Consider the following 20,204-nt stretch of genomic DNA (forward strand, 5'->3'; position numbering starts at 1 on the left):
ATGAATTCTGCCTGTATTTTCAAGGGCCTGGGTTTCAGCCCCCCCGCACACTCCCATAACGACTGGATCGGCCCCCCTGACAAGCACTCCAACCTGCGGCCGGTCATCTTCTACGTGTCCCCCGAGGAGTCCCCGCTGGAGCGGCGGCTGCGGGAGGCACGGCAGGAGGCCCAGGCCTGCGACCAGCGCTTCTGGGCGCGGCACAACCGCGCCTTCCGCCAGGTGAGCCCCGACGGCCGGTGCCGCTCGGATCCTGCCCGCCCACTCGAAATCGGGGAAGGGGTTTGGTCTCCATGAGGAAGGGTGCAGTTCTACCCGCCAGTACTGTCTGGTAATTGATACCGTTTCTTTTAATATGCACAGTGTCTTTGTGGAAATTACTTTTTTTGTCATTAATTTCTTTAAAATTAAGTACAAAACTAAAGAACGTGCATATTTTATTGCTGTTTAGTGGCATATTTGCCTCTTTCCTATCTGGCACTGAAAATATAAAGTTCTAGCCACCCTACATGGAGAGACCTATCTGTGACTAGAGCAGCTGTTGAAAATGATCCTGTGGCTCTTCTTGCTCTGTCATAAGTGGGAGGAATAGGTATAATTACCAGGGGTAAACAAGGGACTGTTCCACTGACAGTGTACCCCAGTAAGTGTACAAGTGGGGACTTTTCAGTCATGGTATGTTGTCTTTCCTGATTGTGTCATTGCTTAGGAGACACGGAATTTTGTTGGAAGAACAGTAAAGGTTCAGTAATTCACCATAATTTGTGATGATCTTTGATCATCATATCCTCACAAAACTTGCAAAGATCTCAGAGAAAAAACAAAGCTTGTTTTTTAATTCCATAGAACTGCTTTTTAACTGAAAAATTTATGTACAAATAATTATTCTGTTTCCATCTAAGTAATTTCATTTTTTTGAGGCTATGTTTTTCTCTGTGCTCAAGTTCTGTATACAGTACATCAAATCTTCATAATTTATCTTATAAACTGAAGATTCATTTAGATCCTGTCAGTACTGAAGCTCGGCTGCAACTTTACTCCACAAATAAGTTATATATGTTTCAGTAGGAGGACACTTGCATGAACTAATTGATGTCTGCACATAGCAGGATCTAAGTGATGAAATTACTGGTTTAACTAACTCACTGGATTCAGGAAAATATTTTGTTGACATTTCCAAGTATAATGAGTATTGCTTGTTATTTCAGAGGGCATTAAGCACTGCTATGTGATTAAAAACAGTGGTTAACTTCAAGGACTGAGTACATCAGATTCTAACGTGGAAAAACATGTTTTAGGAGAAAGAAGAATTTATTTATTCAAGACTGAAAGCCAAGGGTCTGAAAATGAGAGATGAAACAGGTTAGTGAGATCTTTATTTATAGTTTAGGATGCATTCTGAATTCTGTTTAACTTTGAATTTTGTTAGTTTATGCTCTTTGTGTCCTGTCACAAGTAAATCTTGAGGGTAGGATTTAGAAGTACTTTTAGGAGAATGATTAAAAAAAGAGGGGAGGAGCTCCTCAGAGATGTGCATATAGGGGTCTGATCATCTGTTGCACTGTTCTTCCCCTAATTCCTTCTGCACAGCTAGAGGGAATGTGCTGAAATCCTCCCCAAGTAATGTAATCATTCTGTAGTCTGAGGAGGAAGGGCTTTTTCCTTTCACACCTCCTAACCCAGTGAGCTGGCTGAGCTAAACATATAGAGCACGTGCCTCAAGTGCATCTTACGGTTTGGGCGGACAAATTCACACTCTTTGACTTGGGGTCCATAGTGTATACGGTGAATACAATATTTTTCCTTGAGGGAGAATAAGGCAACTTCTGAGGAGACAGCAGCTGCTATCTGCCTGTCTTTGCCTGAGCACAGTTGCTGTAAAATAGTTGCCTCTCTCATTCATTATGTGAAACTGAAGACAAGATGCCTTCGTAATAACGGTGAATTGGACATTGTAGCATGAGGTTGAACATTTTGTTCATAGAATAATGATCAGTTTGAGTTTAGTAAAGCATCTGCTCTGATGTCCTCTTTAAAAGACCATTATTTTTCTCTTCTGTTTGTATCCCAGTGACCAGTGTGTGGTTGAAAAATAATTAAGTTTTGTGTTGTTTAGAAAATGCTGCTTTTATATTGACATTTTGGGTTTGTTTTTGTTTGTTTTGCTTTTATACTCTAGAAATAAAGTACATCCCTTAGAAATAAAATTACATTGTCTGCATGTGTTGATTAACTCTGTTCTAGAATACGGTTGCGTGCATATATAAAAATCAGACTAATAACATACGCTAACAGTTGGAACAAAACGTACATTTTTATGTAAGTGAATCTACTGTCAGTTCTACTGGCAACAGCATGAAGAAACAAATTAACTATAGGTGTTAAGTAGGCAACCTTCAAATAGTCATAGAGTAAATTTATCCCATAGCATGTTAATCTGTTGTAATACATTAGATTTTTAAATAATGACAGATAGAACTGATCAATAATTTACATTTCTGTGATCAGTCTCAGGAGCTTTGAAGTGCATTTCGGAACAGTAGCAAGTTGAATATCACAATTCCGTCTCCCTCATCATATCCGTGTCCCCTGTGACATTCAAATTTGATTCTCATGTTAGAAACATTGGAAGTGCCAGAAAGTTTGTACAGGAATTATCTGGTAGAGTTGAGAATATTTGCTCATTCTCAGGATTTGACATCTGTGCTGTAGCCACAGGTTTTCCTTTCATATTCTGTGGAAAGAATCCATCTCCTTATGTTCTGCTTATGACAGTGGCATACTGAGTCCTCTTTTTACTTGCTTCTTCACAAAGTAATTGTCTACTATATTGTTAATAAATCTGACATCTCAGAACATACACTGTTTGGTAGAAGTTACTTAAAATTTATCAACAACAGAAAACAATGTACACCTGCAAGTATGTCAGTCATGGATAGTGTTCTTTCTATATTTATTGACTTGCTTCAGGGGGAGAAATTTAGGTTACTAAGTGCTCTTACTGGTGCTGTTTAGATTTCAGCCCCAGAGAGATTAATTTTACTCAAAGGATTAGGTACTCCTAGATCTGTGGACTTTTCCATAGGGGTTCACTAGTTCCCTAAATAATCTAAGATCTGATAAACATAATCACTGTCATAACTAATAAGGGCTTAAGAGTTATAACAGATGATCAGTATTTTTAATCTGCTGTGCTCCCTAGGTAGTTTTCAAAAAGTTGGAAGATAAAAGCATATTAACTTGTTCAGGGTTATACAGGAGGATTGTAGGAGCAAGGAGTCAGACCTATCTCTCTTGCAACTGAACCCAGTGTTTCAATCCAAAGAATTATCTTGACATTGTTATGCCAAAACTTATTTTCAGGTCAAAAAGCAACACTGAATGCAGAAGAAATGGCTGACTTTTACAAGGACTTTCTAAGTAAAAATTTTAGAAAGCATATGCAGTATAACAGGTATGTAGAAGGTATTTATGTTGCCTATTATACATTACAGTTAAATGAAAGGCATAAGATCAATTAGAAGAGTTGAACACTTTTTTTCCCATGGTTGGTAAAACACCACCTAAAACTGTCATTTTAGAAAATGATTTTTTTAAATGTTATTATTAGCATTTGACATAAATGTTCATTATCATTTGAGTTCTACTGCTTATTGTTGATTTAGTGGAGAGATGAATCTCATGGCTGAGATTCAGAGAGACAAGATCAGGCACTCAGGTTTTTTCTCTTATGGCATGGGTGTTTTCATGCTGCTAATTGAAACTGATAAATAGGCGAATAAAACAGTTGAAATTTCTATATAACAGATTCTAGTTGACTGTTAAATAAGGACTAGTAAATGCAATTCATCTCAAAGGAAAATTGTTTCATGAGAGTATTTACTATTCTTGTTTTTATTATTCACAAGCACATAGTACAAATGATGACAGTGATTAGCCTTGAGTCTGAAGGGGTTTTGTGTGGCAAAGCATTAGTAAAATGATCACCTGAACTCATCCTGTGTAGAACCTCAGCTGCAACTGGGCAAGCCCACATCCACACTGCCTCTTCAGAACATCTACTGCATTGTTTCAGTGTTACTGTTTGTACAACAACTTGATAAACTGGATTGGGCATCTGAAACAACTGAAAAATGACTCGTACACACGCATGACTGCACGTAGCTGTGCACGCTTGGTAGAGGGCTAGAAGTGAGGAAGGAATGGGAAGCTGGAGAAAGACAGTGCTTAATCAGTTTACAGTAGCACTGCCCACTGAATATGAAGCCACAACTTCAGTTTCTTCTCTGTATTGGATTGAAAAATTATTAGGCCCCAAGGTGTCAAGTGTTACTGGTTTCCTGATGGTGTAATACTAGCGAGAAGTCTACCATCACTTTAATTGATCTATAACAAATTGTGGTTTAGGGTTCTTTGTACATATTGTGCATATACCGTAATGTACTGTAAGAACAATTTTACTGTAACAAGTATTTAAAACAAATATGTGCATTTTTTCCATGGGGGGAGGGGTCAGAGGAGGAGACCTCACCGTAAACCTTAATGACAGCATGAAAAAATGGAAAGTAAAATACTATTGTTAATAAGAGGTTTGTTGTTCAAAATGCCTGTAACTGAAGAATGAGAAAGCAAATAGTTTGTTGTAACTGGTCACCAGATGCCATTGTTCTGGTGACGTTGGGATAGTGTGCTGTCTTCATGGCAAGAGAGTTCAGGCTTTGGGCCTAAACGTGACCTTCCTTGTTTCGGCCTTGTAAAATCAGGTGGTATCAGCTCCATCATTGAAGTTTCAAAGTGGAACTTCACAGCCCTGAAAGCAGTGGAGCTTTTTAAAGGCACCGTGATTTTGAGGGGTCATATTTATAAAAATCTGTTTATGCATTCAGTGGTATGTTCTTTTGCAGTGTTGCCAGCTGGCCTGAAAACTGTGGCTGCTGAAGTGTTGCAACTTCTAAACTGTAGTTAAAATTGAAGCAATGACTGTGCATGGATGCCATGAATATTTAGTTCAGGGTACTTAAGGCTGGAAATACAGTCTAGTCTGGGTAAAAAAAATTGAGAAGGATATAGGAAATGAGACATGAAAGGGGAAAAGAAACAGTTGTAATGTTGTCATGTTAAATCAAAACATGGTATTTGAGGGGGTAGCTCAGTGCTGCTTGTCAGCATAATTTTGGCTACTATCCTTACTCAGAGGTTAGTATCCTAGGTTTATGTTAAATCTGTACATGCAGGGTTTCCCACAGAGATCTCAAGAGAAGACCTAAATCCCTGTGTATAATATTTTCCACTGGTTCTTCAGTAAGCGTGCTCTGTTGCTTCATGTGCAGCATTTTACAAAACGGGGGATGGATCCTTCTTAGAATCTAGAAGGAAATTATGATGTTACTTTAGTTTGTAACAGGGGCAAGAATTTGAAGCAAGTTCTTGGAGTTTAAAAAGGGCTGCTACAGACTCCCCTATCTATATCTTAAATTAGCTCCAGAAGCCATGCATGCTTTATTAAAACTATTTAAAGATACAAAGGCTAACTTTAGCAATATTGGAGGCATCATCTTTAAAAGGTACTGCATTAGAAACATAATGTTTTCTGTGTTAGGTTATACAGTTAGTCTTTGAAGTGTGGTTTTATTTTTTCCCACCCTTATAGGTGACTATGCCCTTTCCAACACGTGCATCTTCATACATGCACAAACAAATCTTATCCATAGCACAGCACTTGGCAGAAAATTCTTCTAGGTAGCTTGATGATCAGCTTTACTTCTGAAACATGAGATGTGGTTACAATTATTTTAGCTTACCTGATTTCAAATACAATTGGTCATAAAACTACCCACCCCTTAACTTTTTTACAGTTAAGTGCTCAGTGGTTGTAGCCCTATAGTCCACATGTCATCTGTTCATGAATATGGATATTCACACAGAACTTTTCATAGATTATTTAACTCTCATTGGGCAGGAAAAGTGTTGCCATGGAAAATGCAGGTCAACACTGAATTGTCATTTGTCAATGCCAAAGTATATTTTAATATAATTGTCTACCTTTTTCCTGTTCTTGTTCTGCATGCTGATGATTTTCCTGGCTTTGGAATCCTAGAGATTGGTATAAACGTAACTTTACTATCACATACCTCATGGGACAAGTAGCACTGGCAAGAGCTCTGAGGTGGCTTCGTTGGAAAAAGAAAAATGTGGGAAGTTAATTGCAGCTCCACGAAGAATGCAACTCTAGCTAGGCCTGCTATAAATTTGCTGTTTATAGTGATGTTCAGAATCTGAATGACTAATGTAATAATTGTTTGAATCTGTTTGTTAAACTATGTAAATAAAAGTTGCCATTAATTTATAATCGCTATGTAGATTTCCTTTACCTTTTATTCCAAGAACATCTAAAACATTTCTCAACCAAACACAACTGAGAGAACTATTAAAAGCTGTTCCTCGTTTACATTAAATGGAATGGATCACAGCTGTCACATTTTTACCACAGAGTCATAGCTCCTAAATAATGGGTGATTGCTTACGCTATACCTGAACTCGGGTCAGAGAATGATGTCTCCACCAACTGTATCAGTATATAAAGACAGAAATGCTTCATATTGCAGCAGTTGTCTCTCTGGGGCAGTAGCTGTCCATAAGTAATGCAACATGGCTGAAGGAACAAATTGTATATATACTCACAAATAATCAATTTAGAGTGATCCTCCTTTCAGTGTGATTATTTCCTATTTTTAATAAAGATCTGTGGTATTATTTCATACAAATTACTAATGCTTACGATGTTCTTTGATAATTTTGTTTTAATTAAAAGAAACGTGTTCCCCTTGGACCAGAGTTACTCTAGACTGTGGTTAAAGATTGTAGCTGCTGAGCCATAAAACAGGTGCATTGCCAGTCACTTAATCTTGGTAGAAAGGGGAACTGATAGTTGGCTGTATGGAGGAGAACAGCATTAGTACTAATATGCACTGCTTTCTACTGGATTGTTTCTTTCAAAGAATGTGCTATTCTCACCAGTTTCTCTGAGGCACTCACAACAACTTGACTGAGGGTGATTTTTCTAGCCTCCAGGTATGTAATATCAATTGGAAGGAAGTTAGTTTAAGTGAAGTCTTATACATGGCATAACATTTTCTTTAATTTAAAAGAAGTTCCATTCCTTGGAATGTTCTCCCTGTCCATTTATACAGTTAAATGTTTTTTTTTGGATACAGTACCTACTAAGAGGATTCAGTTAAAAAGAATGTATGTTGTTAATCGAAGTGTGTTTTCCTAAAGCTACGCTGTAGGGAATGTTCTGCTTTTGAAAACAGCTCAGCAGTCACTGACTTCTTTTTTATGTCCAAATATGATAGGATTTATTCACGGGCTTTCTCAGCTGGAGCAAGAAGAGCTTTGTCAGTATCAATGTAATAATTCCTTTGCAAAATAAAATAAATATTGATGATATGGTAACAGATCACACTTTAATACAATGATGATGATATCATCATTGGGGCTAAAATGGTCACTGAATTGTGGCTTTAACTGTTGTTATTAGTAAATGAAAACAGTCATTAATAGTGTTTGCTGAGATGATAACACTAGGAAGATACTGTTTGTGAATGTTATTTATTGCATCAGTACTGTAAAAGGTATATATTTATTAAAAAGTTTCTTTGGGAAAATAAACTTCTGAAATAGAATATGTGGGTATGTAATGTAATTCTTCAGGGCTTTACTGTAAATCCTATCTTACAGTATATAAGCTTTGACCACAATGCGAATGCACACTTTAATAAATAGTTCCAGTGTAAAAGAACGATTGGATAATGTAAGAAAATATCTCTGAAAGGCAGAGGCCAGAACCCCAGTGGACTGGTGGTTGATAGCTGTGTATTCCAACAGCCTATGCATAAGATCTGTAAGGTAGTTTTATATATGCTTAAGTGGGTAGAGGTCAATCAAAAGACACATTTTCATCTTCTGAGCTGCTCAATTTTATTAACACAGACATTTTTGTGCCTGCCTGCTGAACCAGATCAGGAAATTGATTCACTACTAGAACTAATCCAAGGGAAAAAGTGTTAGATGTCAGTTGAATTAATATGCCTCATCATGCAGATATAAGTATTCTGCTGTTGGCATGGGGGAAGGTTTGGATTGTGCTTCAGTCAGTTCCCAGTTAACACTTTTCTGAACATGTAATTTTAGTGTTGGTCACCCAAAAATAATATAATTGGCATACAGTGGATCATGCTGGAATTCTGCTCTGAGCTGCTTGTAGGTAAAGTTCATGCCTTTATGTCACTGCTTTCATTAACATTCTATGTGAAGAGCTGGGTCCCTTCATCTAAAACCTATTGATGGAGTGAGGTATTTATTTATTAGGTAAGTGTTGAGGTCAGATTTAGAACATCTAATAAAGCCACTATGAAAAGATGTTATTAAAAATAATCCATCTGAAATTTTGAGTCTCGTTACCAAAGCCACATACATTTACTGAGATAATTACATTTTCTGAACAGCCATATCATTTTTGCCAGTGTTGCATTAGTTTTGATTTTTTTTTTCTTTACTCAGAGCAGTTGTAATAATGCCAGCTGCTTTCAGATATTATTGATCATAAATCCTTTATACATCAAAAGAAGAATAAGGAGCTGCCACAGATTACTAAAAATAAATTTTTTATATATACAAAGGCCTGCTACAGTAACTGAAGCTAGTGAAATAGATCAAAGGGTGGCTTTGTGCACATCTTCTGAGTGTAGGAAAAATACAGGGGAGTGTTCTCATTTAGGTATTTAGCTAATCCTGTCAGAAGGAAGAGCAGCATTTCATATTTAGTAGTGTCAGCATGTGCCTTTTTAATCTGTCTCATGCACTCAGTAAGTACATAATAAAGCAACAGTATTTTGGTAATAAATAATTTTTGATAGTTTGTATTAACTCGGGGTGGTTATGTTCTGATAATCTTTTGGGGGGTTTGCTATTCACTAAATTTCTCTACTGGAGCATTAATTTCAGTAGAATGTGAGAGGAGTAAGAGGAAGTATCAAATGGGGATTGAGAGGCAGACCAACTAAAGGCTGGGTTGAAGTGATTGTAGCACCCTTATATATGATTAATAAAGAACTGTACATCTTAATAAAATGCATTTCTCAATTTCATTGCGAGTATAAAAGTAATGGTAGAAACAACTGAGAAGATAGCTTCTATGTTTAAATGAACATTCTTAGGGATAAAATTGAAATCTAGTTCAATACTCAGATTTCTTATTTAGAAGCTGACCCTTTCTGGCTCAGTTTTAAGAGGACTGTTCTGCTTGCAATTTTTAGCTTACACTATCACTAAGCAAGATTGGTATCCTACAGGGTAAGCAGATTTGGCGAAACAAGAACTTAATTTACATCCTGTGCAGAGCCCATGGGCCAGTTTTTTGCATAAAGACTGGCAGATTGAAATGTCTTCAGGAAAGGATAATATATGTCTGGAACAGTAACATGCATGAATAATTTTCATATTAAAAATTATATCTACTGATAGCTGTAAACTGGTTCACAGAATAATAACTCCATAATTGAATATTCACGTTCATTTTAAAAAAATAAATAGTACTGGAAACACAATTTTATTTCTTAGTAGTTTATTTCTTAAAAAGAGTTTATAAGCACATTGAATGTAATCATCTTGACATACTAATTAATATTTATTATTACATAAATCACTTCTTTGTGACTTGAGTGTGCATTCATTAATGGAGTAAGATTCATCCGAGTATTGTAAGATTTAGCTAACTGATAAATTCAAACAGCAGGTGCTGTGGAAGTGCAAAATCAGTACTTTTGGCTAAAATAGTAAAGACAAAAAAATTACACGATCCCTTTTTAAGTGTGGTCTTAGGAGAAATACTATTTTATAGTACTACCCACAGTCAGAATCGGTTTTAGAAGCCCCGTAAATGCTCTGAAGACGTGGTTCCTGTTTCATACAGCTGCTTGCATTTTACTCGTTCAAACCAGATACCCATTTAATGGAGTTTCTTATATTTTGCAGGGAAAGGTACAGTGATTTTGCTTTCTGGGGAATGCAGGTTCTCATCCTTAGGGGTGGTCCCAGGTATGTTGTGATCTGGGCAGAGATGTCAAGAGGCAGCAAGAATGACCGCATGCATCTCCTGAGACTGCCAGGAGGCAATTAGCACGCAGCCTAAGCTTGAGTAGCCCTGAAGCTACTTTGGTGGCCCATGACTGGCATGAGTTTCCAGCAGCCCCCGTGCCAGTCAGGAATTGCTGGCATTCAGCAAAGAACCTGCTGATACGATTCAGCTGCAGAATTGGCTGTGATAACTTTCAACAGCTGAGCCAAAACACATCAACAGGCAAAACCCAAGTTTCAGAATCCTAAGAATTTCAGGTCACTTTTTATATTTCATTATTAAAGAACTTACTGTTGATAAATTTTAGCCCCATCTTTGTAATAAATCCCCGCTGTGGAGATTTTTTCATATGATGATCAGTGTGTAGTATAAGTTGGCTGTTTTTAAAGGGTTCCAGAAAAGTTACAGATTTTAATTTCTAGAATGATTTGAATAATTAGAAGTCTAGAGTCTTTGGGAGGGTAGGGGTTGTTTTGCAAGACAGATTTTGTAGTCAAGGCTATATTAGAAGACAAAAGCCATGAATTGCAAATTTCAAAAGAGATTAACTGACTGCCTTGATTGCTTTCCAAGTGATTTTTGATTCTGGAGTGTCATATAGAAAATAGATGGTATGACACAGCATAAACACTCTGTGACAAACCAAGTCAAGACAGTTCTGACCTTAGTTGCTGTAGAAACTGTAAATACTTAGGTAGAAAACTCTTTATTTGTCCAAAATTGTATGAGATTGAAAGACAAAATGGAAACTAAATTCCAATGAATATGTAAGAAAATGTCTTCTGGACTTAACCAATCTTCTTCTCACATTTACCAAAATAATATTTCACTTGTAATGTCATGTCTGGAAAACTCCCAGTTTCCTCAGGCCTCATGAAAAATTCCACCATGAAAAACAGAACAAAATACTGAGATGACATATGAGTAAATACCCACAGGTGCTAATTTGCATCAGAGAATTCAAGCTCACTTCAAAGGAAAAAATCAGCTCTGCCATAGAATATTGCAGAGCAATTTTAATTGACAAGAGATGCTTAAAATCAGTTCATTTGCTATGCTCCTCTGCTGCTTCTTCCCTGGTGCGGCTTTTGTTGTTGGAAAAAGAGCAAATTCAGTGACACCTGGAGACTTGCTGGGCGTGCTTAACAGTAACCACAGTGTCACAGCCATAAATCTGATTGCCATAGGACTGAGTAAAATATGCTGATGCTGGGAGAATGTAACTGAAGAGTTGCCACTGGACAGGGCAGGTTTCCATTTCAGGAAGATTTTTCTCAGGCTTTTGAATCACGAGGTTCACACTTTCTCTAAAAGCAGCAAAGCAGCTTATTACTTATTGGCTTGGGTCTATACTGGTATTATCTAAGAGCCACTTAGCACTTAAAGTTTAATTTCATACACAATTAACAATATCATTTCAACTTTAATTCTATTATATGTTTACATGTAAATTAGAAAAGCAGTCTCACTTATTTACAATATGAACTTTGGTTTTGGATGCTACCCAACAGAGTTCACAACCAAAAATTCAAAGAGAAAGAAGCTAAGTGAAGTTAATGAGAATGCCAGTAACACAGCATTCCAGCCTCCTTCAGCTGCAAAATGAGTGGGATGGGAAATGATAAATGTGTGAACCTTCCTTTAAAGATATTTAGAGTGCTTTCTGCATTGGTGCTTGATAAACCTGGCAGTAACATTTTTATGGTTATGTAGTTAGTGATAAGGATATGGGGCATGTTAAATTGCTGCCCACAACAGAACCATTTACTGGGTAGATTTCTGGTCAGTGTTATACACTGATGAAGGAAGATACCATTATTCATCAGCCTATTCTGTGTGAGTCATGACAGTTTTCAAACATATGGTGATGGTGTACTCTGCGACCCTTCAGCGTGTAATAAAAAGTGAAACACTATGTAGGCAGTACATTTCACTTTCACGGATAATTTATATATATTAATTGTTCCCAGATTTCTCCTAGTGTTTACTGAAGTATGTTTCAGTTCCTGTTTACAGTTACATTATTTTCAATACCTAGGGTTTGATAAACTATGTAAAACTGCACTATATATATATATATTTGAAACAATTTCAATGCATTTCAGCTTTCATTACAATTTAATTATTATTTAAATATTAAGGAATAATTTTATGTCAAAACACACAGACTCAAAATCTAAAGTACTGAGAACCTGGCATGTTTCAGCAATTCCCTGGGAGACTGTTAGCTGATGTGACAGAGTGAACTGCTCTGTGTAATCAAAACACCTCAAACAGTCCAGGCATTTTACATGATGCTGGTGTTGTAGATAACTACGGTGGCACAGGTTTTTTCCTTGAAAGAAATTACTGCAAGTTCTGATTTCTGTGAATTGTACTATCCCCAGCCGGCCACCAAAGTCAAAGGTCAAGGAGTCCTGCTTTAAAATCCTATCTTTAATTATTTGTCCTCTGAAGCAAAACTGTAGCCTCAGAATGTCTGTGGTGATGTACATACTGATGAGGTAACTGCCGCCTTAGCCAGTTTCTGCAGAAATTACAACTGACCTAAATTGAGTCTAGCCTTTTTGGCACAAGGAAAACCTTCAGAACATGATGTGATGCAGCAGTATCTGACAAACTTGACAAATTAATAGCATCCCCTCACTGTTTTTATATACTGGTCCCTAAAACACCTGTATACAGATGCATGAGGAATTCTTTCTTCATAAATTGACACCTACAAGGCTAGTTTCTTAAGGCCTCCTTTCACATCCCCTAATTATAGAGGGTATAACAAGTGTGGATGGACTAGGTTACTGATGGACCTTGTGGAGGTCCTGGGCAGAACTATCACATGGAAGCCAGGTCCTTGTGGTTGTCTAAATCACCCAGGGAGCAGAGAATAGCATAGGATTGGGAAGGCACAAAGATGATTTAAAACCACTCTCTCAACCCCTTCTCATTTGAGGTATCAGACTCTGTTCTTTTGGAGCATGTCCATAGATTGAGTTCTTCAAGAATATTTGCTCTCAGGTAACTGACAGACGAGCCTGTAGAGATAAAACACACCATCCATCCTGTAGGAGTAAATTATGCAATCATCTCACTAATGTTTCAAGCCTAAGACTTGATAGCAGCAATGTACATATCTTGTTTTCTTCTGTATCATCATGAAGATATGGAAGAAGTGGTGAGTGTGTTCATGACATGTCTTTGGACTTAATACTTTTCAATGGATTTCTCTGTGAACTGTCAAGAAAATGTTTCATTAAAACAGATAAAACCAAATTACAACAGAAAACAGAGGAATTACAACATCTGAAACTGAAGTAAAAATTTCACAGTACATACTTGCTGTGGGAAGATGGAGACAGCAAGGAGAGAGAATTCAAATCCAAACCCCTGGGAATAAGATCATCTCTCCTTTTCCTGCATCTGCTCTGTTTTGCAGGAGACGGGATGAGGAACAAAATACCTAGCACAGGCAGTTCTGTTTGCTATTGATTTCTAGAGTGACTCTGCCCTTCTCAGCCCCACGTACTGTATACCATCCATCTAGCCACAGGCATATTCACAGAAGCCATTTTCTTTAGAGGCATAATTGGTCACTGGCACAGAAACTACAGAAACAGTTGTCACAGCAGAAATATTTCCATTTCCCTTTCCCTTGGGGCAAAATGTATTACCATTAATTCCCCAGCCCAGTGCAGCTGAGTACTGCCTTGGTTTGAATACCCTCTTAACCAAGGCAAACTCCAACAAGGGAAAGCGGATGTAAAATGGTCTCCCATAAAAAATGATAAATTCTAATCAGCCTTGGATGCCAAGTGAATTTGGTGTAATTCCATATAGAGTATTAGTTGAGGAGGAGAGAAAGCATTTAACAGAAGTTGAAGGGGGATAAGGGTTTGGTAGTTACTGCAGCATGTGCAGAAAAAGAATACATCAATTGTAAGGGAGGTTAATGATAAATCAGACTTAGGGACAATCACTTTAAATAGTGACCATGGCATAAACAATTGCAGCACATTAGTCTCAAGAAAGGTGAAGCAAATGAGAGCAGTGAAGGGCGAGCTGAATAATCAGGGAGATGTAGAATCTCTCTTAAAGAGATTAAGAGTTCAGTTTGTTTAGCCAAGCAAATTGATGGTCAGGAGGGAAGAAAGGAGTGCAGAATCTCCTAGACAGTGTGAGTGGAGGAAGAACCAGGTAACAGGGTTACCCAGGGAAGAATCTTCTTTTTCTACAATAATTTAATCAATCAAATAAAAGAGAAGTGTTACATTTGAGGACCTCATTGGAAATGCAAACACATAGAGAAATGGGGCTGATCACTAGCAAGGGAAAAGAGCTGGAAAGAAATGACACAATTTGGCACAATATCTATTTGTATATATTACCCTTGGGACTGAACACCAGAGGAATGAGGTTCTTGGGCAGGAAGGGCAAGATGCCCACTTGGTTTTCAAAAGAATTTGATAATTACATTTAGAAAAAGACCAGATGAGATTGCTATCTGTAATGCCCTTTAGACTTTTGAGACTTAGTTATCTTTCATCAGTAGGTGCAAATGTCTACCTGGAAAAGGTCACATACAGGCATACACTGGCATTAGCATTTCTTGTGATTAGCATATGCATGAGCTTTAATAGAAGGCAGCATCTGAAAAATCACAACTTCCTTCTTTTATAAATATATGTAGGAATCTTGGTGAGAATAAAGGGAATACAATCTTTCATATCTCCATGAGGAAGCACCAGTTTCCCTGGTGCTGAGACAAGTTCATGGCCCAGTCTGTGCCTTTATCTAATTTTGGCTGTAAAGAAGGAATGCCTTTCTTATGCTTTCAAGGAATCACTTCTCAAAAAAAGAAAAAGCTCATGCTGATTAATGAAATTATCCCAGATTTACACTGATGTGTAGCTGAAAGTAAAATCTCTCTCAAAGTTTTTTTTTTTTTAGGGAAAAAGCACTTTTCATAATGAAACTCTGGAAAACTTAATGAGAAGAAGGTACCTGAAAGTCTCCTTCACCACGGAAAAAAAACCTACAATCACTACGAAGATTATCAAGGTAAGAGTCTCACCTAATCTAATTGCAAGTAATCTGGCAGCAAAGCTGATGACTTAGCAAATCTCCATAAAGGAATGCTGACAAACCGTACAGGTAACAAACAGCTGGTGTTCAAAGAAAGGGAAGAGGATAATGTAAGTAGTAATAAAGCCAGCACTTAGAAATCAGTAAAGGTTTTCTGCTTTTAGCTAAGTGCTCCTGGATTTGAACACAGACTATCAAAGATTTTGTGTTTGGAAGAGTCTGTTTGTTGTGTTTGTGGAATAAACTTTTTTGTTATCAATACCAGGCCTTATCCCAATAGAAAGGTAAAGGGAGCATTAGTCATAGTTGGGAAGTAAAGGTATGGGAGGGTGAAGAGAAGTATTGTACCACACGCTGAATGTTCTTACTCTAGTAGTGGCCAAGATTGTGATATTCCAACAACAGAGTGTTTTTTATTTCACTTTTGCAATGGTTCAGTGACTGAGGTAGGTGAATACAGAAATAAATGTAGCTTCCTGTGACTCGCATGCAGTGATTAATAATTCTCGCAACCTTGAATAAGCAAGTAAAACCCCAAGAGAGAATAAACTCACTGAAAAGTGAGAATATAGAGGAAGGAAAGGAGTAGTGTAAATGAAACACTATCCTTCTTCATGTATAAGCACAGAAAGTCATGCAGAGTGAATATGGAGAAGAGCGTCTTTCCAAGGAAGAAAGGTAGAAAGGTACAACTATCAGCTGACTACAGAACATGGAAGCAGGTAAGGAAGAAAGTTGCTTCATCTTTCAATGAAATGAGAGATTTGTCAGAAATAAAGAAGGAACAGATATTGCTGGTTGAGCAGAGTATTTATTGTAGTGAGCATTCCCCCACAGAGGAGGAAACCTACTCCTTGAACGCAGGGAGTAAAGATACAAGTCTAATCATCATAAGCTCTCCTCTGTGAACCCTTAAGCTGTTGGGAATTTTCATGCTTTAAAAGTAGGATCTTGGAAAATACTGACACTGTCTGTAAATTCATGTAGCATAGAGTATTATAGTTTGTCAAAGGGTGCAATTCTTAGCTCCTAGTCGTTTACTACTTTGAAGATAACGGTGGAAGTTGGGATATATAAATACAGTTGTACTGCTGAAATTGTCTAGTATTTTTCTTTATATTGACATTAATACTGACATGCAAGTTTCCTAATAGTTTCTAGCTTTCAGTTACTTTAACTATATTACCTGAGGGGTTTAAGTCTGTTTTTCCTAATAAAATTGTTTTAAAGCTAACTGAATGGGTTTCTTAAACCTTGCAGTCAGTGTCTTTTGGGCTATAACAATGGCACAGCTCTTTAGAAGCTGGCAGGTGAAAAGAATTCTGGTTAGCAAAATGTTATGGTGCAAACATCCTGCTCTGTTTAAAAAAAGGTAACAGAAGCTATCTAATGAAATGGCCTGTTAAGAGTTGAATTAATGCTGCATACTTTATTTGCTTGTTAATTCTCTGTGGGTAGAAAACTGCAGGGAAAAGCACACTGGCTTTCATTTGTTACAGCTTTCTAGAAATCCTTGTGACTCTGGAAAAGGAGAATTCACTTGCATGTGACTAAAGCTTATTGACTTGGGAAGCAGGTTCATGATCAGTGTTTATTCTACTTGGAACTTTAATGCCATGGACAACAGTGGGTTCCCGATGGTGTGTTCAGGCATCCTGACTATGACTGAGTCAAGGCAAACAAAATCCAGTCCTTTTACTCCAAAGTGCCTGAACTCCCTGATAACAGGGTAGCTCTGCGTGCAGTAACTGCACATAGGCACAAAGGATTTAGGCTGAAATTGCATCTGGGACTATGTACTTGATGCTTTTGACTCTTGAAAACTGATTTTTATGTTTCCTCTTTTCCATAAAGGACATTCTTGTAGGAAATACAAACTAAAAGCATATGCAACTGTCAAGTGATTGTGATGAAAAGCCAGACAGGTTGCTGAATCTGGCCTTTCAATATTTATTATTGCCAGGATGCTTTTAAACAGCACTTTAGCAGCAGTTGAAATTATTCCAATGTACTGCTCTATTGTAGCCCACATTTATAAAATGAAGTAATAGATTTTATAGACTGTAGGATTAGATTTAAAAAACTTTTGTCTCTTTTGTCGGAAAGATCCTCTAAGCCAAGAGGATAATTCTTGTTAATAACAATGGTAAAATAAAACAACCAACACTTCTTAAATGAGATGAACCTGAAATTCTTTATAGAGGCTTGCTCCATTTGTGGATGTTAGTTAAACCGAATCTTAGTTTGCTGCATGTATTTATCACACTATTGCACCTCAAAAACCTAAGAGCTTTGTGCTGCATTAGTTGAACTGTTTGCTCTTATTTCTCTCCCACTGTGAATTACAAACTTCCCTCTCCTGGGAGAGGAGGGAAATGGGTATATTGAGAATAAAGAATCCAGCACTGTAAATGTGTTTGGGGATTTTATTTTAATATCCACTCAGATGTTTGCAGAATACCACGGTGACCTTGTTGGTGGCAAAGAATACTCTAGAGACAGCATGTCTAGATAATTTCATCCTAAAAGCAAAGCATAACTAGTTCCCTAAGAGAAGATGGAAATGTAGGCAGTAAGTAGTTTTTACTGCTAGATGAACTTGGCTAATTCTTATGTAGATGAGACAGGAAAAACAAGATCCAAAGGGAGAGTAAGTCCTACGATATTTCAGGTCAGGCAGAAGCTTGAGGAAGAAGCATGCTCTCCAAGTCTCTTCTGTGTCTGTCTTGTGCTCTGTGCCATAAACAGAGGGGAGTAATATTGCACTTCAGTTCCATTGAGCTAAGCAACCTTCCTGCAGGAGGGAGCTTAGTGTATGCTGCTTATGTGGGAAATTGCCAGCATGCACAGACTTGATTAGCCAGAGTATTATGAATCAGGGTCATAGCTGGAGTAGTTGCTTTGTTGGGAGATACTCAGATCCCTCGGGTACGCAGCTAATTGCAGGAAATCTTTTAAAGCAAATGTGTGATAGGAAGAAAGCAATGAATATTGTTTATTCAAAAGACAGGAGTGGTTCCTTTGAATAATTTCTCTTGCATAATTATGTAATTAGGGCATGTTCTATTTTTAATTAAATCTCTTGCATATTCATGAAAATTCTCTGAACCTGTGGACCAGTTGGCATGACTCTTACTTTTAAAATGTAGTTTGTATAAAGGAATGCCCTTCAATCTTTTTTTCCCCTTTCATGTTACTGTACAAATGCATATTTCACATTAGTATACATCGTTAGCCTGTATTGCCTGTCAAAACTACAATATGATGATAAAGCATTAACACAAAATTGCCAGACAAATGTTTTAGAGATGAAGAAGACAAGGAGCTGCTGCTCTGAAATACTGGTGTCACAGCTGCTTTTTTGTTGGATGGTTTGACCCCTGTAAGATATCAATCAGTGAGCGGTATTCAGAAAGTATACTTCGGTTGCTTCAGCTTTTCAAATCCAACAGTTACTCTCTGTATTTACAGTCTGCAGACAATCTATGTTCCCCTAACTTTGTTTTGTTTCTTGTGGGCTTCTGTGACTCTTCCTGTTCTGCCTCTTTGACAACAGCATTAGCTTTGATTCCTCTTCTGACTTCCTGCTTCTTCTGACTCGGGAGTCTTGCTCACCTGACTCTTGGTCTCATATGTGCCATTCTGTAGACTTTCTCAATGCTGTATGCGAGGGCAAACAGATATATAAGCTCTTCTTTCCTCATGTGTTTTAGATATTGGCATTTAGGTGAGGCTGCACATTTTGATTTACCACTGTACCTCCGTATGTTTCCATTGGCTTATGATTCATACTCTCTATGTACAGCCCAACAGGCAGCTGGGCTAGATGGTCACTGTAGGTCCCTTCCAACGGAACTATTCTATTCTAAACTGGAGCTCAGATGATAATGCACCATAATATTCTGTCCAGACACTAATAATTCTTTCATAAAGTTAGGCTGTCACTGTTCCCTGATGATTTCCAGTGTGCATTTTACTGCTTTGCTATATTTAACTGTTTTTCTTTTTTTTTTTCCCACCTCAAACCTCAGTTCCTTCCATCTTTCATTTCTGGTCTTCTACCTAGCGGAACATCAACACGAAGAAAATACTGTGACCATTCATTCTTCTCTAGCAAAAGTGGGAATGCAATTGGAAACTGAAGAAATGGTTCTTGTGACAAATGTCACAGAGTTCCAATGAAGTCTTTCTTTTTACGTGTAAACCTGTAGAAGAGTAGGGATCTTTCACTTGGCTCAAGGCGGAACAAAGACAAGGGCACTGAAACATATTAGCAGCACACGATTAGCCTCACGGGGGGGACCCAGCTTCCCCACAGAATTCGTTCTTCAGCCTGTTCCCCCCGTGCACCTTGCACCGTGAGCCGGCTGCTCACTGTAGAGCTCTTCGCGTGCGTTTGTCCCTGAGGTGTTCAGCTAAGACGGGAGCATCGCCCCCACCAGCCCTGCTGTCAGCCTGCTCCACAGAAGCAGAACGCTGACCCTCCTCCCCGGGCGCTCCGAACAACCAACACGAAGACCAGGTGCGGCGGCAGCCCGCTCCGGAGCCGAGCCCCCTGCGCGGGACCGGAGGGAGGGCGGGAGCCTTGAGGAGCGCCGGGTTTTGCCCCCCACGGGCACACGCTTCAGGCAGACGAGGCCTCAGCGAGGTTCAGCAGGGCCCCGCCCGTCTCCCCCGGCAGCCTCGGGGATGCCAGTGTGGGGCTCCGCACCTGAACCCCCAAAGGCCTTCAGCCTCCCTCCTCTCCCTCCCGGGGCCGTCCCAGGGCCGGGCCCGCGCTACCGCGGCAGCAGGCGGGTGCGCGCAGAGGGAAGGGAGGCGAGGCCGGGCCGGGGTCGTTGCTCCCACCCCCCCCCGCCCATCCCTCCCCGCTCCGAGGCCCGGGATGACGCCATGTGGGGGGGGCGGTGGGAAAGGAGGGCGCGCGGAGGCCTGTGGGAGAAGAAGGGGGAGCCGCCATGTTGGGCGGGGCGGCGGGCGGGGGGAA

General features: G+C 38.8%; 1 protein-coding gene across 1 annotated transcript; it reads left to right on the top strand.

Moving 5' to 3' along the window:
- COA8 (cytochrome c oxidase assembly factor 8) lies at positions 1-7,649 on the top strand. Its single transcript, XM_074908747.1, has 4 exons — positions 1-222; positions 1,299-1,362; positions 3,364-3,454; positions 6,098-7,649. Exons 1-4 carry the CDS (start codon positions 1-3, stop codon positions 6,201-6,203), a joined length of 483 nt encoding a protein of 160 aa, XP_074764848.1. The 3' UTR covers positions 6,204-7,649.
- The last annotated feature ends 12,555 nt before the right edge of the window (positions 7,650-20,204 follow it).

Source organism: Athene noctua, chromosome 6, assembly GCF_965140245.1.
Source record: "Athene noctua chromosome 6, bAthNoc1.hap1.1, whole genome shotgun sequence".
In the NCBI taxonomy this organism is placed as follows: Eukaryota; Metazoa; Chordata; class Aves; order Strigiformes; family Strigidae; genus Athene; species Athene noctua.

Coding starts and splice junctions, on each gene's coding strand:
- COA8 (XM_074908747.1), top strand. CDS start 1: ATGAATTCTGCCTGTATTTTCAAGGGCCTGGGTTTCAGCCCCCCCGCA. Junction 223..1,298: donor ACAACCGCGCCTTCCGCCAG/GTGAGCCCCGAC, acceptor AACATGTTTTAG/GAGAAAGAAGAATTTATTTA. Junction 1,363..3,363: donor GAAAATGAGAGATGAAACAG/GTTAGTGAGATC, acceptor ACTTATTTTCAG/GTCAAAAAGCAACACTGAAT.